This window comes from Oreochromis aureus, linkage group 3 (assembly GCF_013358895.1).
Source record: "Oreochromis aureus strain Israel breed Guangdong linkage group 3, ZZ_aureus, whole genome shotgun sequence".
Classification (NCBI taxonomy): domain Eukaryota; kingdom Metazoa; phylum Chordata; class Actinopteri; order Cichliformes; family Cichlidae; genus Oreochromis; species Oreochromis aureus.
Genome location: NC_052944.1, coordinates 86585312 through 86604796, shown reverse-complemented (window position 1 = coordinate 86604796; position 19485 = coordinate 86585312). Strand labels below are relative to the sequence as shown.

General features: G+C 42.4%; 2 protein-coding genes across 2 annotated transcripts; both read left to right on the top strand.

The window, feature by feature from the left end:
- The first annotated feature begins 9679 nt into the window (after window positions 1-9679).
- Window positions 9680-12437, top strand: LOC120437772 (E3 ubiquitin-protein ligase TRIM39-like). Its single transcript, XM_039608326.1, has 2 exons — window positions 9680-10317; window positions 10419-12437. The coding sequence occupies exon 2, from the start codon at window positions 10436-10438 to the stop codon at window positions 11819-11821; it is 1386 nt and encodes a 461-aa protein (XP_039464260.1). The 5' UTR covers window positions 9680-10317; window positions 10419-10435; the 3' UTR covers window positions 11822-12437.
- A 1555-nt stretch (window positions 12438-13992) lies between these two features.
- LOC120437773 (nuclear factor 7, ovary-like) lies at window positions 13993-18470 on the top strand. Its single transcript, XM_039608327.1, has 2 exons — window positions 13993-14106; window positions 16182-18470. Exon 2 carries the CDS (start codon window positions 16199-16201, stop codon window positions 17579-17581), a length of 1383 nt encoding a protein of 460 aa, XP_039464261.1. The 5' UTR covers window positions 13993-14106; window positions 16182-16198; the 3' UTR covers window positions 17582-18470.
- Window positions 18471-19485: the final 1015 nt, after the last annotated feature.

Sequence of the window (19485 nt, the reverse complement as noted above, 5' to 3'; positions counted from 1 at the left end):
GCATCCAAAACTAACAGGAGTGGTGAATAAAACTATAAATGTGTTTTACGTGTGAAATGAAAATAATAAACCTAACAAAGGATTATGTACGTTAAATCTGCGCACTTTCAGATAGTGAATCACTTTGGAAAACACTGTGTGATGGCCACAACATGAAGCGATTTTATTGTTGAATTATCAGTGATACTTTCATGTGTTTTTGTTGAGAAATGTTAATGATGTCATTAAAAGAAAGCATTAAATTCGGGAGAAAAACCCGTTCGCGGAGAGGGTCCCCGGTTCTATAGTTAGATTGTGCTTCACGCCGTCATGTTTCGCCGTGACGGGGTTATTATTTGGTGTAAATGGATGGCTGGAGCCTCTGCTTGAAGCGTCTCTGATCGCCGCGAGCGGGATCATATTGGAATGAACTGACAACCCACAGCGTCACATAAAAACGTGGAAGGGTACCTTTAGCGTCAGCATGAGAAGTTAAGGGACGTGACAAATCGTCAGTATTTTACGCCTCGGGAGTGAGAACGGGTTGCGTCCACACGTAAATGCAAAAACAGAGTTTTCGAAAATATCCACCCTGGTTTTTAAAAATCTTTTTCAGTGACTGAAAACGCCGTTTACGTGTGGACAAAAAATCTGCATTTTCAAAAATACCCAGGTACGTGCGGACGTAGCCCAAGAGACAAGACAGGCTTCACAGGAAGACACATGTAACAAACCCAGACAAACAGGAGACAGAGACGAGATCAAGACATGAACGGCATGCTCTACATTATCTGATCATAACGAACAGATAATGTAGACCAGGGGTCGGCAACCCTAGGCACGCGTGCCACCGTTGGCACGCGAAGGGTTAACTAATGGCACGCACGACCATAGCTGGACTGGCCATCGGGCATAAGGGCATTTGCTCGGTGGCCCGATTATTTTTTTTATTTTTTTATTTTTTTTTGGTGGTGGTTTGGCCAGACGCTGGTCGGTGTGTAAAAATAACTCAGTTGTTTGGTGGCGGCTATGGCGGAGCTTCCACAGATTCAGTAAAATTAACAAGTGGTGGAGGCCAGCAGGTGGATGAGGGAAGGGGAGGCAGGAGGAGGAGAGACCCGAGGCAGCTGCCAGTCGGAACGTCAGGTGAACTGAACTTCAGGTAAGAAGTTATGACCTGCAGTCTATCTGGGTCAGATATAAACCAAGTTTAGGTGGAGTTTATTTTCGTTGTGCTGACTTTTTACAGTCAGTTACAATAACTCGTACTGTGTACTAGCTAGCATGACGGAGTTTATATACTGCTGGGCGGGTGCTATGATTTTATTGATAGTGAACTTTATTTTATTCATAAGGTTAGTTAGTAGAGTTGCCAACCGTCCCGTACAAACGGAATCGTCTCGCATTCAGAGAAATTATTACGCGTTTCGTGTTGAGCTGAGAAGGAACACAGTTTGTCCCGGACTTCAGCCAGGATGGAAAAAGACACAAAGCTGGAGTTATTGCGTCTTTGCTGCACAGCTGCATCTTCTTCTCCTCTCATTCTCTCCCCCTCTCTCTCCTGTTTCTACTTCAATCATGAAACTGATCAATGATCAGCTGATCAGCTTTTTTCTCTTGTTTGTTTATCGCTCACTTTGCGCCAGAAAGAGGAAACTGCCGGATGTCGCGCTAAACAACAGCAGCACGTTTAAGCTTGGTCAGCTGTTGTTAGAATGTATTTAATATTAATTTCTAGTATCAGCTGATGTTTGCTGGAGCCACAGCTGTAAAAACTGCTGGTCATGATATCGGTTTGTATATCTGGTGAGAGGGAAACATGAAGATGAAACCAGGAGATGTCCTTACTAAATCATCAGAGCTGAACAGGTGATGGAGAAACAGGTTTACCTTTTAAGTGACATGAATGAGTTGAAGGGAAGTTATGAACTGTTTCTGAGAGACAAATAACGCCAGGATCGTTTTCTATGTAGCTGACAGCTGGTAACTGTGCAGGGGCGGATCTAGCAAAGTTTTGCCAGGGGGCCAGGTAGGGCATTAACAGGGAAAGGGGGGCACAAAGAAATACTTTCTTATTCTCATTTAAAATGTCTGGCTGTTATTAAATAATTATCTGAAGCTTACAACCAAAGTTTTTATCTGACGTAAAATGAATAGAAATCATACATTTACCAACAAGACAGTGTGCATCACTGTCACAACAGCGTTTGTTTTCATTCAAAGGCTTTATGGCTTTAATATCTGGGGGGCCGGTGTTTAGTCAAAATGCATCCATAGACTCGAGACACAATGCATTTTTGGGACTTTCAGGTGTATGGACCAATGTTTTATTTTCTGATCAAACCAAAAATCTTTAATGAGCAGCTGGATTTGTCTCGCATTAACTGGCTGAGTTAATGCCAGTTAATGCAACATCGAAGCAGCTGGAATCCACTGCTGTGCGTGTTCATGGAGCTTGCATTTTCACCTGCTGGACATCACTACCTGACAAGTTTAACTGTCTTCAGAACATTGCAGAGGCCTTATTGACAGTATTTGGCTCTACATATCTGTGTGAGCAGATTTTCTCTCACATGAGTGTCCTCAGGTAGCCGTCTGAATGCTGGACACTCATAGACCTGTGTCTCTGAGTGGGAGACCAGAGATCACATTGACATGTGTGTCTCTGTATTAACAAACATACCATATTGGCCCAGTTTATTTTTCTTATCATTGTTGTGAGGAGACCATAAATAGCATTTGTATTTTCTGTTGTACAGTTCATTTGCTGTTATGGAGTTCTTGTTATGGATAAAAAGTGTCTTTTTTTTGTTTCAAAATAGCTGATAACTATTCGCTGATAGCTGCCAACATTTGCAAACAAATATAATTCTATAAAGTGGTTCTATATAATGTGTAACTGTTAATATAGAGCGTTATTAAATTTATTGCTAATGCAATCATATGGCACACTGACTTCTGAGGAAATTTTAAATGGCACTCGCCATCAAAAAGGTTGCCTACCCCTGATGTAGACTGAACAAAGATCAGAAGTTCCCAGATTTCTAAACTGTGAATGCAAAGTTTTAGCTAAAATCCTTGAATTAAATTTAGAAATCTGTACTTTAGTCATATGTTGGTATTTTGAATTAAAATTCACTGTGTTGATGCACAGAAAGAAAAATAAAATAAATGTGTCTGTAACGTTGGACCCGTTAATCATAGGCAGGCCACGAACGTACTGACAGCACTACTTTATTTTCAACTGTGATTATACTGTGGACATATAAAGAGACATCATCACACTCACGTCCCAGCACACCTGTTCAACCCCACCCCTGCGCCGCCCCGGGAGCTCACTGCGTCACCCCTCCTCTGCAGCCGGCCAGAGACCACACCCACGCCACACATCCCCACCGCCCAAACCTACTATTCCCCTCCCCCCCGCGAGCGGGAGAGGAAATCGACCACGACCATCTGCGCGTCCGGCCTATGGATCACATTGAACTTAAAGGGCTGCAGAGTCAGATACCACCGAGTGATCCGGACGTTGACATCCTTCATACGGTGGAGCCACTGCAGCGGGGCATGGTCTGAGCAGAGGGTGAATGAGCGTCCCAGGAGGTAGTAGTGAAGGGAGTCGACCCCCCACAGGATCACTAGGCACTCCTTCACCATGGTACAATACCATGACTCCCGGTCCGTTAGCTTCCGGCTGATGTAGACGACCAGCCGGTCGGCTCCCCTTACCTGTTGGGACAAAACGGCCCCCAGTCTTCTGCTCGAGGCGTCAGTCTGTAGACAAAAAGGGAGGGAGAAGTTAGGCGTGAACAGCAGTGGCTCTCCACAGAGAGCCCATTTCACCTGCACAAACGCCGCCTGGCACCGCTCCATCCACTGGACCAGATCCAGGGCACCCTTGTGGGTGAGATCAGTTAAATGGCTGGTCAGGTCCGCGAACCCTGGTACGAACCGCCGGTAGTAGCCGGCCAGCCCCAGAAACTGTCTCACCTCCTTTTTCGTCTTGCGGCGCGGGCATGATGCAATCGCCGACGTCTTCTCCACTTGAGGCTGCACCTGCCCGCCCCCCAAGTAGTACCCCAAATACTGTACCTGCCTCCGTCCAACCGCACACTTCTTCGGTTTGGCCGTGAACCCCGCCTGCCTCAGAGACTCCAGCTCCACAGCCACACGCCGCACATGCTCCGCCCACTTGTCTAGATAGGCGGCAGCAGAGGCAGCGTGGGGCCGCAGCACCCGATCCATGAGGCGCTGAAAGGTGGCAGGGGCCCCGAACAAGCAGAATGGAAGCGTAACGAATTGGTACAAACCGTACGGAATGGAGAAGGCCGTCTTTTCCTTGGACTCTGCAGACAAGGGAATCTGCCAGTAGTCCTTGGTTAATCCAGTGTCGTGAAAAAGCGAGCGGTACCCAACCGGTCCAGGAGCTCGTCGACCATGGGGCATGGGATAAGCATCGAAACGTGACACCTTATTCACCCTGCGATAATCAACACAGAACCGTATAGACCCATCTTTCTTCACCACAAGAACAATGGGGCTACACCAAGCACTGGTTGACTCTTCTATTACTCCCAACCTCAGCATTTCCTTCAGTTCCCGGAGCACAATTTGTCTTTTATGTTCCGGCAGCCTGTAGGGCCGTGAATGCACCGTCACGCCAGGCTGCATCTCAAAATGGTGCTCTATGAGAGAAGTACGGCTGGGTAAGGGGGAGAACATGTCGGCAAAGCGCCATTGCAATGCAGCAACATCCGCTCTCTGGGCCTGTGAGAGATGGTCACTACAATGGAGGGAAGCGGGGATATTAGATTTTGGCACCTCCGGCCCCAACTCAGCCCTCTCCCTTACCAGGCTCACCAGAGAAGCGGTCTCCGTCTCCCTCCAGGCTTTAAGGAGGTTGAGGTGGTAAATCTGCGTGGCTCCACCCTTGTCCGATCGTACTACCTCATAATCAATGTCCCCCACTCGTCGTGTGACCACAAAGGGCTCTTGCCACTTGGTAAGTAATTTAGAGCTGGAAGAAGGAAGTAACACAAGCACTTTATGTCCCGGTGAAAATTTCCTGAGTTCTGTTGTACAGGTGTTGCTGCCGCTGCTGGGCCTGGAGCAAATTTTCCCGTGAGAGTCTCCCCAGTGTGTGCAGCTTTGCTCTCAGGTCCAGCACATACTGAACTTCACTTTTCGCAGGGCTCGGACCCTCCTCCCAGTTTTCCTTAATCAGGGCGAGCACCCCCCGCAGCTTTCTGCCGTACAACAGTTCAAAAGGAGAAAATCCCGTGGAGGCCTGGGGCACCTCCTGCACTGCGAATCCACCAGGACTAATAAGAAGCGATACCCGCGTGTACTCCGGTGAAATGGCCTGATGAGGTCCATACCGATACGGTCAAACGGGACCTCCATGAGGGGTAATGGGCGCAAAGGCGTCTTCAGGATGGCCGGCTGGCTAACCAGCTGGCACTCTGGACACAACGAGCATCGGCGGCGCACATCGGCCCAGATGCCGGGCCAATAGAATCGTGCCATTATCCGCTCCAGAGTTTTTTCGCATCACCATGTGTCCGGCCATGGGCTTTGAATGAGTCGCCTGAAAAATCATTTCCCGGCCCTAGCTTACACCTAAACATGAAGTTGGGCTAGCTGATATATAATGATGTGCTACGTGATTGCTAGCTACATAGCTATGTTAGCATAACATAAACAGTGAAGCTGGAGGATGAATGCTAACTTTTTTCCACTCGATAAAAGTTAAAGGCAGGTTTCCCGATGCTTAGGGACAAATGCAATCGCATGGCAGGATGTTGTAAACGGATCAAACTTCAGTCAGGAGAACATTACGAAGTTAGTCATTCATATACTGTAACAACATGGGAATAGAGTAGCCGCGTGAGAATTCAACATTAATGAAACAATAGTACGGAAGTGGAAGAAGCAAGAAGAATGAGTTGAGTAAAGTTTGACTTACTGTATCTGACTCTTTTGTTTCGCTTAATGTGCCTCATAATCCAGTGCGCCTTATGTATAAATACAGACCCATTCATCCACAGTGTGCCTTATAATCTTGTAGCCCTTATGGTCCGAAAAATACGGTAATCTTCATAATTAATAGAAAATTGTCAGGTCAGCGCATTCACAAACTTAGGTTCCCTCATTTCCCAATACCCCATTAGCCTTTTATGGTTGAGGGGAAAAAACTTTTCGGATTTCAAATCAAAATTTATTTCTATAGCTCATTTTGAAAACAACAGTGTTGACCAAAGTGCTTCACAATCAGCCAAAAAGAGAATAAAAAGTTAAATACAAAACATTAGTAAACAAACAGACCAACAAACAGCACAGGTGACAAATATAAAAAGCAAGCTGGATGATAGTCAAATTTATTTGACTCAAAAGCCAAAGTAAAAAGGGGAGTTTTAAGACATGATTTAAAAAACTGAATAGACTCGGAAGTATGAATATCAACAGGAAGGTTATTCCAGAGTCTAGTTGCTGCAGTTGCAAAGGCATGATCACCTCTGAACTTCAGCCGAGACCTTGGTTGAACTAAGAGCATCTGACTAGAAGATCTTAGTGCTCATTTAAACATTGTGAAAAACATTTAACTTTTCCAATTACATCTCCAAATTGCATATAAAGCTGTGTTGAAATCTTGTGTTTTTTGTGTCAAACACCATATAAATCTGAAGAATAATCCATGGTGACATGAACAAACATGAAAAAAAAGTGACCGCTTGAGTGGCTGATCAACAGTAATGATTCTCTGAGTCCAGATTTGACTAAACAGCATACTTAGAAAGGGACTGGTCTCACATGGACATTATGTTCTAGAAACTAGATCTTAAACCCTGCCTTGTCATCAGTTCTGCTTGAGAATCCCCCCTTGTTAGCCATCAGATTTTTTACTGTGGATTAGAATGATGATGATGATGATGAACGTCTCTGCAGCTAGAAAACAAAAACAAAAACCCCCCCAAAAGTTAGATTTACCCAGTGCCTAAACATGATGTCTAAAAAGATACTCTTTCAGTTTTAAAGTTTTATATATCAGGACATAATAAAAAAAACAAAGCAAAAGAACACAACATATTATACTGTGTCATTATTTAAAAAAAAAATAAAGGTAAAATGCAGTTTGAAAAACTAAGTACATAGTTATTTTTTCCATGGTAATTCGATCCCACAAGGGAAATTTTTGTGTTACAGCAGAACGATCAAGACTAAGAATAGCAGTCTACAATACATAACAAATAAACGACACAGTTAAAACAAAAAAGCACCAAAGGTTGTGGGTAATGTCTTACAGAGAGGGCAGGAATTTATATATTTACAATAGTAATAAAAAAAAGTGAAGATAGCGACAAACACACTCCCACCACATACTCCCATTGCCCGACTTAGGTCAGGAGCCATCCGGCCTAGCCTACTCAGCCCCCTCCCTCACTCACGAGTTTGAGAGGAAATTAGAAAGTGATTGGGCAATAATATAGATATATTACAAAAATTGGTCTATTAAAGCAGCGGTCCCCAACCTTTTTTGCGCCACAGACCGGTTTATGCCCGACAATATTTTCACGGACTGGCCTTTAAGGTGTCTCGGATAAATACAACAGAATAAAACTAATACCGGTACCGAAAAAAAGAAGATTTATTCATAACACACGCGAAAAGACCCAGGAAAACCAAGTTAACAATAAAATCGATAACAAAATAACGCCGAAAACCGATAAAAACCCTGAAAACCATACATTTCACACCTGAGCCTCAACTCTCGCGGCCTGGTACCAAACGACTCATGGACCGGTACCAGTCTGAGGCCCGGGGGTTGGGGACCGCTGTATTAAAGGTATAAGGGTACAAAATATGGGTCTATTATGGATATGTTACACTGTACACAATATGAAGGTATGTTATGAATATGCTATAAGTATAACTATGCACAGGCTGTAGTGTGCATACTTGTATTTTATGCTCAGCTAAACAATAGGGTCATAAATGCACTGTCATGCCAGGTCTTGTTTCAAAGCAGAGGGGGATGGGTGTGCAATTTGGACACATAAGTTAGTGAATGCGATAACTTGAGATAAGGCAATGCGATACCATAGATCTTTCTACTAAAAACCTTGGACAAGGTTTAATGCCAGTGACGTCAACCTCAAGGTCAACAGGAAATGTAACAATGCTGGAACCTTGTGTGGGATGGTACTATTTCTTAATAGGTACTTCGGGCTAATATCAACCACGACTGAGCAACAAGCAAGTCCGGGGTGTTAAAAGTTTTTAACATGAAATTTTAATTTTGCTCCTTTGATCATGTCAGACAACATGAGCAAACTATCAGTGGGATCAATGGTGGAGGGATTATAGTAAAATCAAAAAGCTATTCCTAACAATTCTCTCAGTTTTTCACATATGTTAAAGCACTTTGTAAGGATTAATGAAAATTCAGACTATACTAATTCCTCTTCCTTTTCAAGAGGAATTATCATCATAAACAGAAAACAGACAGAAGGAGCCAGCAGGAACTGTTCGCTTTCTAAGAATCTTTACATTTTTTTAATAATTTATCAGTTTCGCAATGATTCAATTAAAGTGTTCATAACATGCAAAGAAAGACACTTCACTTTATAATGCTCTGGTTATTTTGATCTTATATACTCACTGAAAAGGTATTCTTTCTGTTCATTAAATAAAAAGTTTCAATTTTTATTAAGTTGACTGAACGTATTGAATCTCTTCCCCTTTGTAGATGCTTGAACATTCTCATACTTCAGGATTCAGAATGACATCTGAACATCTAAAGCATCTTCTTTTGTCTTTAATGTCTTTCTTTTCTTGAGCTTTGTTCTGAAAATTCAAAACAGTAGCTTTACATGAATCATTTGTAAATCCTTTTCTATCCAGGTCAGAGTTTACTCACTGAATTCATCCTCTGTCTGAAACAAATCTGGACTCTGTTAACGTGCTATAGTGTAGCACAACCTGAATCAGTAATGTGTGATTAATATGTGAAGAGAAATATCACTCATCTTGACTTTAAAATACAGTGAAGTTATTGATAAAATGACAAATATTTTTGGTATAATTTGTCTTCTTTCCTTGAAAGTATTGACAAAAGTTGGAATTATTTCGATATGGACAACTGTTTTCCAGCACCCTAGTATAGTCACTATAAACAGTGCAACCTGTCAGAGTACCGTTTTTCACTAATTATCCATTAAATATTTGATGTGCTGGTGTAAGGAGTTTTCCTGTAATGCAACTCAGATTGGAATAAATGACACTCAGACAGGTTTTACAAATTAACGTGCACGGGAGAGAACTGGACAGGCGCCGTTCCTTCGCTTGACCTCAGTTGCTCTCGTCCGCTCTCCCGTAACACTGCTCTTTTATTGTGGTTACATGAATATGCATAGGTTCATTAACATATAACGTATACCTTGTGTGTGTGTGTGTGTGTGTGGTCGAGATATGACCCCGTGAAGACTCCCCAAAGCTGGTGCCAGGAGTCTAGCGGTCCATCTAAACAAAAGGCTCTTAGACTAAAACAGATACAGAGTAGGTGTCCTCCTATACCATAAATCAGTAAGAGAAGGTACAACCTCTCTCATGCTCCCAGGATGTGTGTGTGAAAGTCAGAGAGCTCTGGAATGCACACAAAGCTTGCACAACGTAACTTCTCTAGTAAAAAAGAGCAAACACATCTAGAAAAGCTTAAACAAAATGTACTTCTAAACATAAACATAAAATCTTTCAACAGCTGGTCTGCTTTAACAACCTATTGTTTAAATGTAATTCCAATACTCAATAACAAGTTCACAGGATTTATTACTAATGAGCTGAAAACTGTTGTTCTTACCAATAAACACACAAAATTCCCTGTGTATATGTTCCTGCATTACACTCCTGAGGTATCTGGAAAAAAAAGAACAAACTCCATTGTTTTTTAAACTTGAAGACTCTCAAGCGCTTTCACAATGAAAGCTCACAAACACCTCCACGACTGAATCACACTTTCTTTTCTGAGCTTCATGCTGTGACCTGTTTTACAGCTGCCGGCAGGTAAACGGCTGAACTCTGGAATGAAATACACCTTCATTTCTTGGTAAAGCGAGAGTATTTGAGAAAGGAAGGTGAATTAACCTCCCCTCCTCGTCTGACTCATTTGAAATGAACCAGGAAACAGGCTGTTCTTCTTTCTCAGTAAAGAGAGACGCACAGACGATCAGACTGAGTTCAGACCAAACTAGCAGCTTCCTCTGAGTGAGTCCAGCTACAGGAGAGAAAAGTGGAAAACTCCAATACTGCTGCTTCAAGCTGCTGACGCTCCACACACTGAATGTGAGTATGAGCAAAAACACGACTCAAAAGAAGTTTCAGTGAAGGTAGTAGAGGAGGGAGGGGAGCCAGGACTGACTATACTTCCTGTCTGCTGTTTTCAGCTTCACTCACAGACTCAATGGCTTCCAGATCACAGAAGGATCTCTGCTGTCCGGTCTGTCAGGAGGTCTTCAGAGATCCTGTTATTCTGTCATGTAGCCACAGCTTCTGTAAAGACTGTCTGAAGAGATGGTGGAGAGAGAGACCAACACACGAGTGTCCAGTTTGTAAGGAATTATCAGTTTATGATCCACCTTCAAACCGAGCTTTAAAGAACCTGTGTGAGTCGTTCTTACAGGAGAGAGATCAGAGAGCTTCAGAGGCTCTCTGCAATCTGCACTCTGAGAAACTCAAACTCTTCTGTCTGGACCATCAGCAGCCAGTGTGTGTCGTCTGTTGCATCTCAGAAAATCACACCAAGCACAGATTCAGACCCATCGATGAAGTTGCACAACAACACAAGAAGGAACTTCAGGAAACTCTGGAGCCCTTAAAGGAGAAGGTAAAGGTTTGTGAAGAAGTTCAAGTGAAGTTTGATCAAACAGCAGAACACATTAAGGTCCAGGCCCGACACACAGAGAGGCAGATTAAGGAGCAGTTTAAGAAGCTTCACCAGTTTCTAGCAGAGGAAGAGGAGGCCAGGCTGGCTGCACTGAGGGAGGAAGAGGAGCAGAAGAGTGAGATGATGAAGGAGAAGATGGAGGCTCTGAGCAGAGAGATAGCAGCTCTTTCAGACACAGTCAGAGCCACAGAGGAGGAGCTGAGAGCTGAAGACGTCTCATTCCTGCACAACTACAAGGCTGCAGTGGAAAGAGTCCAGCGCTGCCCCCTGCTGGATGATCCACAGCTGCCCTCGGGAGCTCTGATAGACCAGGCCAAACACCTAGGCAACCTGACCTTCAACATCTGGAACAACATGAAGGACATGGTCTCCTACACTCCTCTCATTCTGGACCCAAACACTGCTCATCCAGAACTCATCCTGTCTGAAGATCTGACCAGTGTGAAAGGAGGATGGAGGCAGGAGCTTCCTGATAATCCAGAGAGATTTGATTTATACTTTACTGTCCTGGGCTCTGAGGGCTTTAACTCAGGGATTCACAGCTGGGATGTCGAAGTTGGAGACAATACATTATGGGTAGTGGGTGTGTCACCAGAGTCTGTCCATAGAAAGGGACACATACAGTCTGGATTATGGGGAATAGGGTTTCATGAAAGTCAATACTCATCATGTTCACCATCAGCTCCTCTCACTGCTCTCCCAGTTCAGAAGAAGCTCCAGAGGATCAGAGTGAATCTGGACTGGAACAGAGGAAAGCTGTCGTTCTCTGATCCTGATACTAACACACACATACACACCTTCACACACACTTTCACTCACAGGATGTTTCCATTCATTGGCACTGTGAATGATGCCAACGTGTTGCCATTGAAGGTGTCAGTGTCAGTGGAGCAGATGAGTTGAGGATGATGATGTTTCTAATGTTGTTTCCTGTCAGTGAATTGAAGCTGTTAAACTGCAGCTGTCCTCCTGCTGCCTCGTTGTTCCAAAGCTCTTTGTTTCTCTTTTAGTTCTCACTGTTTCTTTCTGTTTCTGCTGTCCACCTTTTCACATGGAAAATCATTTCACTGTTTCTCACTGAATGACTCCCCAAACTAGATTTGAAATTCTATCAAGTTTCTAATCATTACAAGTGATTCATGTTTCTATTTGATGTGTGTAAATGGAGATGATTTGTTGTTGTAGTTGTAAAACTTTAGATAAAACAAGAATAAACAGAAAATGTTGTCAGTTTCACAAAACAGATTAAAAAAAAGTGTTTTTAATCTTTGTTAATCAACACTACCAGCCTGGTATAACTGTGTGTCACATGTTAATGTCTACATGATAAGTAGTGTTTATTTGCTGTTTCTGAACTTCTTAAAACTTACTGCTTGACAAATACCATTTTCTTCCATCACTGTTTAAAAAGGACTGGAAAAATAATGTAAATATACCATTAGTTAAAATTGCAGAAATTTTCTGTATTTTTACAAAAAAATGTTGTAGTTTTAAATTTAAGTTTTAATATTAAATAAAGTCTGTTCACATGTAAGAACAATGGAATTCCTTAATAATATGGTCAAATACCACTGTGATACAATTCAATGGGGTCTAAAATTGTCAAAAAGTTCTGTTATTACTAGGTTTTTTAATCTGATTCTATGTGATCTATGTACTTTTATTTAATGTAGTAAAATTGTATATTATCCAGGTTACCAGCAGGTTAAACTGTAACCTAACCTTCAGGTAGATAGTATCTTAAAATCCACAGATGGAAAAGTAAAAAGCAAATCCAAAATTCTTCAGAGAACAAGGAGCACATGAGGGAACTTAAGCAAAGTATCTGAGAAAGAAAAAGGAAATAGATTATAAATGCAAGATAGTTTGTGGAAGTGGACACAACTGGAGAAAAGGGAACAGCTGAAACTAAAATGCATAACAAGGGAGACAATTGACTAACAAGTTTACAGAATGAATAACACTAAGGGATAATACAGAGGGAACACTGAGGATTAAAGTTAATAATAGGGAGTACAGTATTCTTTTACTTTTTATGTGACTATAAAGAGTACCTTCGAACATTTGTGATTATTGTGACGCATGATGATGATAAACAAGACACTTAAAAGCACTGTAATTTCTCAAGTGAGACTTGCAACCTACTTTACGACATGGACACTCGGATTGTGCTTTATTTTTTGCGTAGCCCTTCTTGATGTGTCAGTAACTTTTTAGGGTTTTCACTGAAACTCCACAGCTATGACAATGAACATCCTTAAAATGGTTTTGATGCAAGCTCACATTCACAATGCTCCATGACACTTCAATAGATAAGTTTCTTTAAAGCCAAAGAAGCATGTGTACGGAACACTACTGTGTGGCGATATGTACAAAGGTAAAGCCAGTAACATCAGACCTGTAATTAGCTTTACTAGCAAGCCCACTCCCATCATCATGAGAGGAAAGCATTGGGTTAATAGTGTAATATTTAGGTGTTAACCAGCTGCAATATGATTGATCACATTAAACATTTGTTTAATATTAATGGTAAAGTTTCTAAAGGTGTGTGGCAATGTGCACCACTGCTGTGTCTGCTGCTGCTTATGAATGGTCCTTTTTCCTCCTTCAGAACTTGAACTTTACAGTGTTGTCTGTAAAGGTTCTTGTGACCCTGGTGAAGAATTCTTAAAAAAAAAGATATTTAAATCAGACAGACTATGAATTTTTCTGCTTCCTGTTGTAACATCATTGTTGATGCATCAATGGGAAACCATAATGTTGCTGCTGTGATTAGTGGAGTTAAAGTTGTTTTAGCTGCAAAAACTGGATCATGTTCATTATTAGAAAAAACAAATAAATGACTGCAAAGGAACTCTAAAGACAAATGACTTCTGTTTCCTGTAGGAGGGACGGAGCATTTACCTGCCTGTATCTGGGTGTTATTTTCAGTATTGTACAGTAAAAACACAACAAGAACAAACAAAAAGCGTTAGTATGTAAACCAAAAAGGTTCTAACAATGAGACCACACCTGCATCACACTCAGCCACAATAAGACCTAGTCACATTAGTCACTGTCTGCAGTATGTTTGTGTGTGTGGTGGAGAAAGGGAGTGGAGCAGACTTTACCCTGCCTGCAGGAAACTGTCACTCAGTCGCTACACCAACAACAACCCTGCGACCAGCCTAGGACCTTCACAACAGCCAGTGAGTACAAACTAGGAGAACTGGAAGGAGAGATTCACAGCTGGGCAGGGGCGCGGGGGCACCTGATTAGCAGCCAGTTTGTCTTCACTGATCCTGGCTTTGTTCGCTCTGATCTCATAGGTCCAGCTCCAAGTTCAGTCATTTGACCGAACGCCTCACCTGTAACATTATAACAGGCAGAGATGGGAAGTAATGAAGTACAAATACTTTGTTACTGTACTTAAATAGAATCTCGGGCATCTGTACTTCACTTGAGTATTTATTTTTCTGGCAACTTTTTACTTTTACTCCCCAAAATTTTACACAAATATCTGTACGATATCGTCTATAGTGTTTATACTGAGGGGTTAAAGTGGGCCTGAACAAGTGCAGGTGTCCGTATGTTGTTGTCAGCATCTAGCCAGTGCTACAGAAGAGAAATGAGCACAACATGAGTGACATTTCAACACAACATAACATTTCTATCAGCTCAACAAACATCAGCAAACACACAAATTGTTTGTGTGCAGTTTGTCTCAGTGTGTTGCAGCTAAAGGTCCAGCTGCTGTATTTCACAGACAGAGAAAAGAAAGAGAAATTAGAGTTTAGATTCCATTAAAGTTGGTGGAAAGTTTTTATTGTTAGTGTAACTAGCCCCACCTGTGTTTACTCTGAAGTGTTAACTTCAGGGTGACTTTTTGGCAGTCGCTCCAAGAAGTATTCATATCATGGTTGAGGATAGAGTGGACTCAGGCGCGGAGCTCTGAATGCAAGCAGTGCATTTATTTACAGTGGAATAAAGGTTGACAATATTTCGAATGTGTAAATAGTGGTTGGTCGTGTACTCCTTCCCATGCTCAGACCGTGCGGGGTAGTGAGTGCCCATTTCTCCTCCAAGTGTCTCCTCGTGCTCGTGAATCTCCTCCGTCCCAGTTCCTGGTCTCACACACACACGCGCACACACGCAGGTCGACCGGTCGGGGCACCGTCCAAACCTGACAATTCAGAGCTGTTCTTTTGATTACAGTTACCAACAGGGTTAACTGATGAACTGGTGGAGAAAAGATGATGACGCTGGTCTTAAATACAGTCTCGCTGATCATTAACAAACAGGGTCAGGTGAGTTGCATAGGTAAGAGGACAAGGGCTCTGCCCCCGGGCAGATACCAGAGAGTCATGGCAAAACACTGGAAAAGTACCAGAGACTCACCGAGACCATGACAGCTATATGTTGTCAGTATAAACAATGGCAGTAATAAGCATAGTCTACAATAGCTCTATATACCTTTATTATCAGTTTGATATTAATTTTCAACATTGATGAAAATGTCAGATCTAATGGGACATATTTAAAATATTTAAACAGTACTTTCTATATGTTGAGAATACACGCCACATAATTGCAAAAATCATACTTAAAAGGCTCTTTGTAAGTTCTTGACCAAAAAATCATTAAATTGCCCTCGAAGGCCTCGGTAGATGAAAGACAAAATTTGATGGATTAATAATATGACCCCATTCATTTTCTCTCTAAAAGCCCCCTTTACTCTGTTAATGTGTTATCATGTCATTATACTGTAAAGTGGAAACCGAAGGTTGTTCTTATTTTCTTCAATCAATGATGAATAGTAATATGTTCTAGTTTTACAGAGGGCTTTTTTCATAGATGATGCAGTAAAGTCTTTCTCCAGGCTAAATGATGATCTTCTAAATTAGTGAGACATCATGTCCTCTCCAACATATGAGTTATCTGCACATCTTTGAAAGTTAGATGAAGGAGCCAAGAACTTCTGATTTTAATTTTTTTCCCCAGAGGAGCCAAAGTATTCAGAGTCATATACAGATAATTAATTAACTTAAAATCGTATTAATAATTAAAATAATTGACTTCTGTCAGAGCAGCGCTCAGGTGGCTGCTCTGCTTTGCTACAAGGTATTGAAGCAGATAATACTGGATGAATTGTATTGTTAAACTTCATTACAGCACTGTTTAAATGTGAGTTTGTGCAAAAACACAACACGACTCAGTTTCAGTGACGGTAGTAGAGGAGGGAGGGGAGCCAGGACTGACTGTACTTCCTGTCTGCTGTTTTCAGCTTCACTCACAGACTCAATGGCTTCCAGATCAGAGGAGGATCTCTGCTGTCCGGTCTGTCAGGAGGTCTTCAGAGATCCTGTTCTTCTGTCATGTAGCCACAGCTTCTGTAAAGACTGTCTGAAGAGATGGTGGAGAGAGAGACCAACACACGAGTGTCCAGTTTGTAAGAGAAGATCTTCAAGGGATGAACCACCTTTAAACCGAGCTTTAAAGAACCTGTGTGAGTCGTTCTTACAGGAGAGATATCAGAGAGCTTCAGAGGCTCTCTGCAGTCTGCACTCTGAGAAACTCAAACTCTTCTGTCTGGACCATCAGCAGCCAGTGTGTGTCGTCTGCAGAGATTCAGAAAAACACAACAATCACAGATTCAGACCCATCGATGAAGCTGCACAACAACACAAGAAGGAACTTCAGGAAACTCTGGAGCCCTTAAAGAAGAAGTTAAAGGTTTGTGAAGAAGTTCAAGTGAAGTTTGATCAAACAGCAGAACACATTAAGGTCCAGGCCCGACACACAGAGAGGCAGATTAAGGAGCAGTTTAAGAAGCTTCACCGGTTTCTAGCAGAGGAAGAGGAGGCCAGGCTGGCTGCACTGAGGGAGGAAGAGGAGCAGAAGAGTGGGATGATGAAGGAGAAGATGGAGGCTCTGAGCAGAGAGATAGCAGCTCTTTCAGACACAGTCAGAGCCACAGAGGAGGAGCTGAGAGCTGAAGACGTCTCATTCCTGCACAACTACAAGGCTGCAGTGGAAAGAGTCCAGCGCTGCCCCCTGCTGGATGATCCACAGCTGCCCTCAGGAGCTCTGATAGACCAGGCCAAACACCTGGGCAACCTGACCTTCAACATCTGGAACAACATGAAGGACATGGTCTCCTACACTCCTCTCATTCTGGACCCAAACACTGCTCATCCAAACCTCATCCTGTCTGAAGATCTGACCAATGTGAGAGGAGGAGATGAACAGCTGCTTCCTGATAATCCAGAGAGGTTTGATTTGTTCTGCTCCCTCCTGGGCTCTGAAGGCTTTAACTCAGGGACTCACAGCTGGGATGTTGAGGTTGGAGACAGTGTAGACTGGGACTTGGGTGTGTTAGCAGAATCTAGCCAGAGGAAAGGAAATAAACGGTCTGGATTATGGGAAATAGGGTTAAGTTCAGGTAAATACTATGCACGCTCACCATCAGCTCCATTCACTGCTCTCTCAGTAGAGAAGAAGCTCCAGAGGATCAGAGTGAATCTGGACTGGAACAGAGGAAAGCTGTCGTTCTCTGATCCTGATACTAACACACACATACACACCTTCACACACACTTTCACTCACAGGATGTTTCCATATATTTACACTGATGATGAAGTGAAGGTGTTGCCATTGAAGTTGTCAGTGGAGCAGATGAGTTGAGGATAATTATACACTGCTCAAAAAAGGGGGAACACAAAAATAAGACATCCTAGATCTGAAACAATGAAATACACATATTCTCATTAAATACTTTGTTGTTCTGTCCACATGTTGCCCTTGGGCTCCACTTTTGAAAAACATAATGTCTCTTTTCATTGCTATTCTGATAATATTCAAATTGCCTCGACTTTACTGGGGATGTTTCATCTTCACTACATCCTCTGTTTGACTGTTTGAGGGATGTCAAAGACTTATCATGTATCTCTCTGACTCTAAATGAAAAGAAGATGGAAATTATTGTTTTTGATAGAAATATGCCTCTGGGACAACTACCTGGTACACTTGGGCCTGTTGCTATTCACCTCACTGATGCTGTTAGGAATCTTGGATTTTTTATGGATAGTTCCTTCAAACTGGATAAACAGGTGTCTACTGTGGAAAAACTAGCTTCCATCAACTATGCCAAATTTCTAAGGCTAAACCTTAACCTTAATGCAAAGATCTAGAGAAACTTATTCATGCATTCATCACAAGACTAGATTATAGTAACTTTCTTTACTTGGGCCTCCAATCTTCCCTCCTTCAGCGATTGCAGTTGGTCCAAAATGACGCAGCACGTTAGTGTGATTTTCATCTGGCTCTGCATTCATATTATGTAATTATTTTATATCTGTAATTGATATTTTATATTGTTATTTTATCTGTATCATACTTTGGTGTACTTTGGTCTTTAAATGTGCTACATAAATATGATATGAAATATAAAATGATATGATATGATATGGGGGCAAAAAAAAGTTGCACACGGGCCTCTCTAGTCCATGCTGGCAAAATAAAACAATTTATTTCTCTGGCTAATAAAGCATGTTGAGTGTCCAAGCATAACACATACTGATCATGGCCATCCTCTGATAGCATGGGATGTGGGGGCCACAATACTTCTGCTCAAAACAAGGGGGCAGCGCAGTCAGCTAACCTGGAAAACGCTGAGTATCAGATAAGCCGGCATGAGCATCCACCTTATTCTCCACTTCACTTTTTATTGTCTCTTTCAGCGCCCCCCTTTTGTGGCAGCCTAGTACAGCAGCTCCTCTCATTCTAGGCTTCTTTCTTATCTCCTCTTTATTTGCTTGTAAGAGAAGGAGGAGGAGAAAAGGGTGCAGAGAAAGCTGAGAGGACTGATAAGGAATGGGAAGGACAGGCACAGGAGAAGATGGAGAACTCAGCACAACAACGTTAGCGAAGACTGGAGAGGCCTAAGAACCACCTCGGACCACAAAGATTAGAATGATCCACTCAAGTTAGGAGGGAACTGAGGATGATTAAAGCCAAGAACGCAGTGGATCCAGATGTGTTGTGATTTATGATTGTGTTTGTTTGTTACCCCTCATGTGTCACAATGGTCTGATCAGCCATTATATATACCCCTGTGTGTTATTTCATGTTTAGGTCAATTATGTTTGTTTGGGCAGTCATTTGGTTTGTTAAGTTTGCAGTCTTTGCCTGAGTTCAGTTTTGTTTCTTTGACCTCTTTTATGAGCTCAACATTTATTACTTTTGTAAACATCAGCTCAAGGATTGTCAGGTCCTGCGCAGACCAACTGTGTGGGATGATGGAGCACATCTTCAACCTCAGCCTGAGGCTGGGGAGAGTCCCAAAGTTCTGGAAAACCTCCTGTGTTGTACAAGTGCCAAAGACTCCACATCCCAGGGACCTCAACAGCTAGGTGGCTCTAACATCCCACCTGACCAAGACCCTGGAGCCGCTGGTATTGGTTTAGCTTCAGCCCCTGTTTGTAACAGAAGATCTTCAAAGGAAGAACTACCTTTAAATCTGGCTTTAAAGAACCTGTGTGAGTCGTTCTTACAGGAGAGAGATCAGAGAGCTTCAGAGGCTCTCTGCA